At 39.8% G+C, this 10,880-nt stretch overlaps 1 protein-coding gene across 1 annotated transcript; it reads right to left on the reverse strand.

Annotated features, from left to right (window-relative positions):
* Nucleotides 1-10: 10 nt before the first annotated feature.
* Nucleotides 11-7,755, reverse strand: LOC123754165 (uncharacterized). Its single transcript, XM_045736371.2, has 2 exons — nt 7,692-7,755; nt 11-1,068 (listed from the first exon to the last, which is right to left on the reverse strand). The coding sequence occupies exons 1-2, from the start codon at nt 7,753-7,755 to the stop codon at nt 11-13; spliced, it is 1,122 nt and encodes a 373-aa protein (XP_045592327.2).
* Nucleotides 7,756-10,880: the final 3,125 nt, after the last annotated feature.

A 10,880-nucleotide genomic window follows, 5' to 3' on the forward strand; every position in this document is an offset into this window, starting at 1 on the left:
CTGGAGGCGGTTATTCCGGAGGTGGTGCATCTGGTGGCTTCTCCGGACGTAAAGGAGGTGGCTTCATAGGGGGCTCAGGTGGCTTCTCTGGAGGTTCAGGAGGCGGATATTCCGGAGGTGGTGCATCTGGTGGCTTCTCCGGAGGTAAAGGAGGTGGCTTCGGAGGGGGCTCAGGTGGCTTGTCTGGAGGTTCAGGAGGCGGATATTCCGGAGGTGGTTCGTCTGGTGGCTCCTTTGGAGGTAAAGGAGGTGGCTTCATAGGGGGCTCAGGTGGATTCTCTGGAGGTAAAGGAGGTAGCTTCTCTGGGGGCTCCGGTGGCTTCTCTGGAGGTTCAAGAGGCGGATATTCTGGAGGTAGTTCATCAGGAGGCTTCTCCGGAGGTAAAGGAGGTGGCTTCATAGGGGGCTCAGGTGGCTTCTCTGGAGGTTCAGGAGGCGGATATTCTGGAGGTGGTTCATCAGGAGGCTTCTCCGGAGGTAAAGGAGGTGGCTTCATAGGGGGCTCAGGTGGCTTCTCTGGAGGTTCAGGAGGCGGATATTCCGGAGGTGGTTCATCAGGAGGCTTCTCCGGAGGTAAAGGAGGTGGCTTCATAGGGGGCTCAGGAAGTGGCTTCTCTGGAGGTTCAGGAGGCGGATATTCTGGAGGTGGTTCATCAGGAGGCTTCTCCGGAGGTAAAGGAGGTGGCTTCATAGGGGGCTCAGGAGGTGGCTTCTCTGGAGGTTCAGGAGGCGGATATTCCGGAGGTGGTTCATCAGGAGGCTTCTCCGGAGGTAAAGGAGGTGGCTTCATAGGGGGCTCAGGAGGTGGCTTCTCTGGAGGTTCAGGAGGCGGATATTCCGGAGGTGGTTCGTCTGGTGGCTCCTCTGGAGGTAAAGGAGGTGGCTTCATAGGGGGCTCAGGTGGATTCTCTGGAGGTTCAGGAAGCGGATATTCCGGAGGTGGTTCGTCTGGTGGCTTCTCTGGAGGTAAAGGAGGTGGCTTCTCTGGGGGCTCAGGAGGTGGCTTCTCGGAAGGTTCAGGAGGCGGATATTCTGGAAGTGGATCGTCTAGTGGCTTCTCTGGAGGCGCTGGAGGTGGCTATTCCGGTGGATCATCTGGAAGCTCAAGTGGTGGTCACTTCGGAGGCGGTGGTGGCTCCTTCGGTGGATCTCCTAGCACTGGCTACCTTCCTCCTGTGGGAAAGTGAGACAGAGACAGTAATCGCGGTCTCAACCAGAAAACGGCCCACAATACTTAATACCCACTTCCGTTTCCTTGTTACTGTTATGCTTCTGTCAACGTCGCTTCGAATGTTTAAATAAATACTTTATATTTTTGAATGTCTTTAGTTTTTTGCTAAACCTTTGGGGCAAAATGGTATTCCTGTGTAGCAGCCGGTGATAGTGAATATATTAAGACGAATGACAATCTTGTCTATCATCAAGTGTTGGTCCTGTAGCATTCAGTATATGAAGGACAATGGAATCCTTCTGATTCAGGCAGTGGTGGGCTGGTGGGACTCAACATGTCAAGCACAATGATGAAAATTATATATCTTTGTTACTCTCCATCACGCAATCGGATCCTCCCATTCTCTTTCCCTCCTATTCTCTCTCCATCCAGTTCTCTATCTCCAAAACTTCTATCATAGCCAGATAAACTCACGTTACAACCGGCAAAGTTGCAGTCCGTCCTCTGGACTTGTCACGACGTGAAAAATATTATATACTAATTTATCTGAACGGAAGCTAACCAGAACGTATGAATAGGAAATGGGAGAGTCCGTAATTTTTTTGAGCTATTATGATTTATAGACCATTATTTTTTTTACCGTTTCTGCATCTATACATCAAAATGAAATGTATTATTCGACAGGACAGGATTGCTTGATCTCTGTAACCTGAAGAAATTCAGTTCATTGTTCTCGAGTAAATCATGAAAATGTGCAGCGGACGGAGTAAACTCCATTGGAAAAACATTTGCTATTTATTTTTACCATTTGAGACAAGAAGCTAGAGGATGGCCTCAACAAACGTTGCAGGGTGAATGGTCTGGGTATGGGAAGGACACAGGCTGGTCGTGGTCGTTCCTTTTGGTCCTTTTTAAATGGAGTCGGTCACATCACCTGGTTGGAGGCCAGATGATTTAAGCTTGTCTCACACAAATCTGCAGGGGCAAATTGTCTAGGGTAAAGGACATAGACTGGTCGGTGTCGTCGGAATTCGAAAGAGAACAGTGCGCAATGGTGACATACTGACCCTCAAGACGATGTTTGGCACTAGTCGCTGGCTACGCATGTCTAAATATTTTAAAAACAAAAAATAAATAAAATTTAACTATTTTTTTAAAAAAGATATAACATTGTTCATTGATGTTCTGATAATTAACAAAGTTTTTGCCATTTATAATTTGGCCGCAGCACCATAAAACACATAACTTCAATACAGCCTGCCACAACTACGGAAAGACAACGCACTTCCGCTCACCCCCTATTTAGCATTTCAAGGTAAACTCAATTATTCACAATAGATTAGTATGTCACATATGTATTTATTCATATGCCAAATATTGACTATAAGCAAGTGCGAGAACGGGTTGTGCACAGGTTCCTGAACGCTGTTCTGATGTTAGCCAGCCTCGCATATGCCGCAGACGTTATTCTTTTATGTGGGCTTCAGGAGACAGGTTTGGTGTGATATCAACTCCTAGTTTTTTCTCTCTGTCTGTTTCATTAAGTACTTCATCTCCTATTCTGTATCCTGTGTCTGGCCTCCTGTTTTCACTGCCTAGTTTCATTACTTTGCATTTACTCGGGTTGAACTTCAACAGCCATTTGTTGGACCATTACCTCAGTCTATCCAGGTCATCTTGTAGCCTCCTACTATCATCCTCTGTTTCAATCCTCCTCATAATTTTTGCATCGTCGGCAAACTTTGAGAGGAACGAATCTATACCCTCTGGGAGATCATTTACATATACCAGGAACAGTATAGGTCCAAGGACTGACCCCTGCGGGACTCCACTTGTGACGTCTCGCCAATCTGAGACCTTACCCCCTCACACAGACTCGTTGTCTCCTGTTGCTTAGGTACTCCTCTATCCACCGGAGTACCTTCCCTTTCACTCCAGCCTGCATCTCCAACTTTCGCACTAGCCTCTTGTGTGGCACTGTATCAAAGGCTTTCTGACAATCCAAAAATATGCAGTCTGCCCACCCTTCTCTTTCTTGCCTTATTTTTGTTGCCTGGTCGTAGAATTCAAGTAACCCTGTGAGGCAGGACCTGCCATCCCTGAACCCATGTTGATGCTGTGTTACAAAGTTCCTTCGCTCCAGATGTTCCACTAGCTTTCTTCGCACGATCTTCTCTATCGTCAAATAAACCTTGACGTGAGGTTTATTTCACGTAGTCTCTCCTCGTACGTCATACCTCTTAGTTTGGTACTAGTCTAGTGGTAAACTTTTGAACCTTCTCCAGTTTAGGCTTATGCATGACTTGATATAGACTCCATGCTGGAGCTGCATACTCCAGGGTTGGTCTGACATATGTGGTATACAAAGTTTTGGATTTGTATTTTGTGTGTATGTATTTAAATTATATTTTGTTACCTCTGGCTCACAATAAAACGAATTCGCAAATATACAAAATTCTGCTAATTTTTTTTTTTTTTTAATTTTTCTTCTAGAATAAATTTTATGTTAATAATTTTCCAGTAAAAAGTTCCTTTTCAGAATTTGTTGAATGAACGAATCTGTTGGTATTAACCATGGTTTTAACTCTCAGGTATTTGTTTGACGTTATCACATCGTTATTAGATACTCATGCATACAATCGTCTTACAACTGAAGAGGCCACTACAGACTGACAACCAGAGCGCAGCCCCATAGTCTCCTGAGACTGATGGATGCCTAGTACTACATAACCAGGACATAAATCTAATGAACGCAAGCTCTAGCGTTCATTAGAGCCAATGAAGCCAACGTCGTGTCTTTTACTAAGGCCTCAGCGTTCCCCTCTAGCGGCTTCCTCAACAATTCCTTGCTATGGACTAATTGGACTTGTATTTTGGTTCGTCAGTCACATATGTGCGAGCGGTCATCATCGCACATCTCTATATTTACTCTCTTGGAACGGCATCAGCGAGCCTGGAGAATAACGTGAGCGACATGCGAGGTTGACTACAGCAAACGTTGAGTAAGAGTTTCATTGCAACATCTGGAACAGTGAGCACTTGGAAAAATTGTTTACTTCTCCATGACTTTTTGCATTGAGACTGTACTCTGTTCCCCGCTTATTGCTGTTAAACATTATACATTCATAAGGAAGAAAAGTGTTTTCTAACACTAATCATTATTAAACTGGGGTGACCTGAAAAGATCTTGAAACTAACAAAAAGTATAAAAATATTTTTGGTTATTAATTAACAAAGTAAATCTAATTTTATTATTATTATTTTACGCCATTAGCCTTGAAGGTGAGGTCTTCAGGGTTTATAGTGTATCGCTTCCTGTCATTGTTCAAAGGTAGAGTTACGAGTCCCAATATTCACTGCAGACCGCGCCTCTTGAAGTGGAGAGTCTTAACACATCGTGATCACTGTTTACTTCGCTACGCACGAGTCCCATTGTATGTGTCACAAACATCCACATCGCAATTGCAGCCAATATACACATTCTAGATGTATTCAACACACACACTTCCAGCGTACTACTGGGAAGCTTTCCAAGGACCACAACTCACACATACACTCGTCATCAACCTCTATTAACTCTCTTGGTACTACAAGTATACTCACTCGTGTTACTGAGAGGGAAGGTCCCAGGTACCCTCATCATACAACACTCCGAATGAACATTTTAGGTACGGAAAACACACATACATACTCACCTGGTACCATCAACACAAATATATACACACGGTGCCTGCAACAAACATGTATTCAAACCAGGTGCCATAATACACAGACACACACAGCAGATGTGTATGTATGTTCACTCCGAAATGTGAACATTTTGGGGGTCCTTCACTCCATATTGGTACTTCCAACCAAATTGATCTGATTAGATCAGATTTTTTATTCAGGTAAAGGCACATACATTGACTTACATACATATTGTTAGATTTATAGATAGAGATAGTACATACAATAACTAAAGCCACTAGAACGCATAGCGTTTCGGGCAAATAGTTACTATGAGTAGTATATACAGCAATGTGAGGCTTAAATGGTTTTCTCTGAGGTTCGTGAAGGCTTTTGCTGAAGTTCCTCTCATGAATATTTAAATTGCCTTTAAGGAGGATGTGAATACAGAACAATATTCCAGACATTTTACTCTCAATTCAGCTTAAGGTCTTCGTTTTTTCTCCTCCGTCACGAAGATGTTGGACTTCGTAGCTGTTGAAGACTGATGTTGACTTCAGTTGGAAATTAGAGGATCTTATTTATATGTATTTCATTTATCATGAAATTTTATGTTGATTTTGGTGTTGTCTTCAAGACAAATAATTGTATTAATTGTCTATTTCATTTAACTATAAACATTTATAAACAAAAGGGAGTGTATTAATTTTGACAATAACAAAATGTATTAAAAATCTAATAAAATATTAACAATCATAAGTAAATAATAATAATGAAAACAGCAATAGCTTTTTTTATTATTACTATTTTTCTACCACAGACGTGGCCATACATTTACAATGCTAACCAACACATATGTATTCTGTCCTCCATGGACAGGGTGAGAGATCTGTTAAACATATAGTTCTGGGATTTATTGAACAATCAACCACAGAAGGTGATTGTAGTACTTTTAAAATGCTAATCTAACCTGCAGATATAAATACATAGATACACAGAGTTACGTCTGCCCTACATAAAGTGGTCGATGTGTCTTTTACATGGTGTCATTAATGTGCATTTACAAAGGTGAAATGTAATTCTGATCATCTTCCACATATACTTTATACACATACATACACACACATATACACATACATATACATATACATATACATATATACATACACACACACACACACATACATACATACACGTATATTTATGGCTCTCCTACTCTGAGAGGATAAGATAGCTGATAGAGAAATTAGTGTGTTATTAAGCACTTAATCACTGAAGGTGATTAAGATGCTTTTACAAGCTCAGGTTATATAGTTTCATCATATACATACATCGTGTAATTGATACATTACGTGGTCCATCTTAGATACAAGTCCAATATATCATCAAATATTCCAGTATTCATATAGTAGTTACAGAGTTCAGCGTACCTCAGCCCAGGAGGGCGAAAGTCAGTCAGTATGGGACATTCTACAATATAATGTTTAGAGAGTGCAATATAATGCTCTCTCTTGCAATATAATGCAAGAGAGAGATATAATGTTCAAGTTTTCTCTTTCACAAAGTTGACACATTGTGTACTCGACATTCGGGTTTTGAGAGAGCTGCCAGATACGTCTATATCCCAGGCGTATTCTGGCCACTATAACATCACATTGCCGAGTTCTTGCTCTATTAGTTCCATATGTGAATGCCTCCTAACGATATTTATCATAATATTTAACAGCAATAGTGAGAGTAGTAATAACTATGTATGTATAAAACCTTCAACAGCGATTTAGGGCCATTATGTGATTCAGGAAGCTGACTGAGATGGCTGTAATGGCAAGAAAAATACAGCCAAGGACTGGAAACTAGAAATGATGACAGTGTAAATTGGTACTGTTGGTGCTACGTTTATTCATGAGAGTGATCCAGCGAACACTTATAGTATCTCCTGACTGCCTGGACGAGAGATGCTCTGAGTATCTCAAATATTTCCTTATTGTACTTGCCTGTATGCCCATATTGTACCTGTATATATGTATTGCAATATTTTGCCAGTAGTTGTGTATTTTATTATTGCAGCTGTATTTATGAATTTTCATATTGCCCCTCTATTAATGTATTTCCTTATAAAACCTGTATTTATGTATTTCTACATTTTGCCTGTATCAGTGAAAGTCTCAATTTTATCTGCATATATATGAACATGTCGCAAAAGAACATGAGAATACTTCACAAGGCCTCTTGGCTCATACAAGGCATATTTACTGGTCACGACACTAAATTCGCAGGAGCACTTATTGTTAAGGCAAACCTGGAAGGTTCGCTTGTTGTAGCAAAGTTTTCAATAAGGAGAAAAAAAAAGAGTCCCATCAACCGCAAGTTTCTTAAGTTTTCTCACCAGTCCTGTATACAAGACGCTATGTAACGCCTCGGCAATGTTTGGCTATGACACATTTATCTTCTTCACAGCCGAGACTTTCTTGTTCCATTTTGCAGTTAACTGTAGTATCAGACTTGATGAGCTGCTTTTATATCAAAAACCAAATTGCCTGTAAATTAGTAAGTTGTCTTTGATGAGCAAGCAACACAAAAGAAGATGAAGAGAGGACCACGTTTCGGTCCGCCCTCGACCATTATCAAGTCGATTACCCATTATCAAGCCTTGATAATGGTCCAGGACGGACCATAACGGCGTCGTCTCTACATCTTATGGTGTGTGGTTTGGTCATCATGCCTTCAGCCACGTTACTCATCGTCTGCATAAGTAGTAGTGTTTATCAAAATGCTTTTCTGGTGTCTGAACAAGGATTTTCTTATAGATATTTTCAACAAAAGAGTGCGTGGATATTCGCCTATAGCTTACCGATATTGTGTTCTTCTTTTTGTGTAGAGCCACAACGCTGGTCTTCTTGCAGATTAGTGGCCATGTTTTCTAGTCAATGTAGGCTTGAATGATGGCTGCAAGAGGGGACTGCCAGGTGAAGTGAATTCAGAATGCAGAATGCTTTTCAGAAGCAGGGACTTGCACAGTTCTGCTGTAGGGTCTTACAAACATTCGTTTCAAGTAGAAGATTTTATACGTTCTTGTTTGTGATGTTACAGGAAGATTAGGAAATTGGTCGTGGAAGGTAGAACAGGAAGCGACCGATCCGATTCAGCAACTTACATCTTTCTCGGGAAGTGAGAACCAAGGAGGTCAGCCAACTTCTTGCACTTGTAGCTACAGAGTCGTCGGCTCTGTTAACTGGTGGTATAGAGCTCGTCAACTGCTCTTTTGCAATGCACCACCAAGCTCTATTATGGACTGATCGACTCGATATTTTGCATCTTTACTCTTCATGTCAATCCTCTTTTCCACTTGACGCAAATGATATCTTGAATTATTATAAAGAATATGAATCTTTAGTCCACTAGGAAGTTGTGGTGAACATGTGTATATTTTAAGGGAGCGTATAATGGAGAATTCCATTACCCACACCAGAATGCTTGCTGGTGTGATTGCATTTTGTAAAACCTGGTTGGGTACTAGCTCAGTGTCTCCAGACTTCCTGGTGGACTCATCCCGGTAGCATGTTGATGTTCGGTTAGCATGTCGTGGGCCAGGGGTTTGGTGCGCGACTGGTGGTTACCAAGTCACTGGTTCCAACCCCGCATTGCTACAGTGATTTAAGCATAGATGAGGTCATCATATTATGATTTCCTTTTTCTGTGCTATTATTATTATTATTAATATTATTATTATTATTATTGTATTATTATTATTTTTATTCGCAAAAAAGAAATCACATTAGCTTAATCTACCAATGTGAAAATCAATCAGAGTCATAAAGAGGATTCGAATCCTTGGTACTCACAAGAACTCACCATAGACTATTTCACAACGACATGGAAAAAATAGTGGAATCCTAGATTGCATTGTTTCTGTCAGTCTCAGCCTTTTTGGTCTGTAAGTCGTAAAGGAGTGGAACGGACTAGAATTGGCTTCAACAACTTGAGACTTGTGGAAGATAATTTGATACTCAGCATTAAATGTAAAAATGATAGAGAAAACAGTCACTGGATTTAATTAATGATTGTCGAAAGAAACAGAAACAGGGAAGCAATATACGAGAATTATAGATCATCCAGGACATTAGAACCAAATCTATGACTAAGGTACACCAGGAAGAGGCGGTAAAGAACAATCAAGAAGTCAGACGAAACCGGAGAGGAGGGCGTCAAACGGAAAATTACAAGGAGATATGCATGGTACTAAACCATATGCTTCCTGGGAGAGTATGATCATGGACATCCCTCAGGCGCAGGGGATAATGCTCCCTGGCGTCAGGGACTCAGGAACATGGAAGGCAAAGCATATCAAGTAAAAAGACAACTTAAGTATTTTAAGTTCATGTAGGATCAGAAAAAGTTTCCCAGTTGACTTTTAAGGAACAAGAATCTACTATACTTCGCCTTATTGGAGAGACCTACAAGACAGTTGAAAAACAGCTAAAGTCTTGCTGAAATATAAGAATAGGGATTCACATGTTGCACTAATATACAAATCTGCATCGTTGATAGGTTTACTCAGTAAAATCCCACAAAACGTAAACTGGAGACAAGTATAAATCATAATAAAATTGGCATGTTTAGTGGAAAATATGTTTGACTTTCACGATAAAATGACGGTCATTTTTAAAACAAGAGCATGAGTGTTAGATTACATTTTCGAAAACAGTTAAATGATTCAGATCAGCACAAGAGTAACTTAACATGTGTTAGAGTGAGCAAATATTTATTCAGCTAATGACATGGTGAAGTAGTGAGAAATAATTGATCAAAATGAATGAGAGTAATCAGTGGAGCACCCCAGGAAGCCACGACTACTGGGAGCTATTAAATATTAGATTTAATACTAATACTAATTAATACTTTAATTAATACTAACTTATTAATTAATACTAACTAATACTAATACTAACAGGGATTTAGTCTTTCATCGTGAGGTTCCTAATTAATGGCAGTAACTAAGAAATCCATCGCTGTATACTATCAAGAAAATATACATCCAATCCATGGTATAGTGAACAAAACCGCATTACGTGATCCAAGTACGATCTCCCCAAGAGCAAGATTCATTTAAAGGATAACGTTGAGCTTCCGATGCTTTTGCATCTAGATTATTTATCCTATGATCTAATTAGCCTTATATGTAATATTATAGCTGGCTATGTATATAATATTAGAGATCTTTTATATAAGACCACTACTGTTCGTAACTCAGCGTTCCGTCTCACCATCTAATCTCGCAATTTCACTTTCAGTCTGCTCTATCTTCAGTCTCTGTTTCTTTTGCTTTGGATTGACCTCTTTAATCAGTTAATTTTTTAGTACTGAAGTGCATCTGCCAATTTTCAGACATTTCTGAAAGTCTATTGAGTTCTCTCTGTAACATTTCGGCGTTTATAACTAATAATTTTTACTGGGCGCAATTTTGCCTTATCAGAATTTAATTAATTAATATATATATATATATATATATATATATATATATATATATATATATATATATATATATATATATATATATATATATATATATATATATATATATGTCGTACCTAATAGCCAGAACTCACTTCTTGGCCTACTATGCAAGGCCTGATTTGCCTAATAAGCCAAGTTTTCATGAATTAATGTTTTTTCGACTACCTAGCCTACCTAACCTAACCTAACCTAACTTTTTCCGCTTCCTAACCCAACCTAACCTATAAAGATAGGTTAGGTTAGGTTAGGTGGGGTTGGTTAGGTTCGGTCATATATCTACGTTAATTTTAACTCTAATAAAAAAAAATTGACCTCATACATAATGAAATGGTTAGCTTTATCATTTCATAAGAAAAAAAATAGAGAAAATATATTAATTCAGGAAAACTTGGCTTATTAGGCAAATCGGGCCTTGCATAGTAGGCTGAGAATAGCGTTCTGGCTACTAGGTACGACATATATATATATATATATATATATATATATATATATGTCGTACCTAGTAGCCAGAACTCACTTCTCAGCC

This window comes from Procambarus clarkii, chromosome 6 (genome assembly GCF_040958095.1).
Source record: "Procambarus clarkii isolate CNS0578487 chromosome 6, FALCON_Pclarkii_2.0, whole genome shotgun sequence".
Lineage (NCBI taxonomy): Eukaryota > Metazoa > Arthropoda > Malacostraca > Decapoda > Cambaridae > Procambarus > Procambarus clarkii.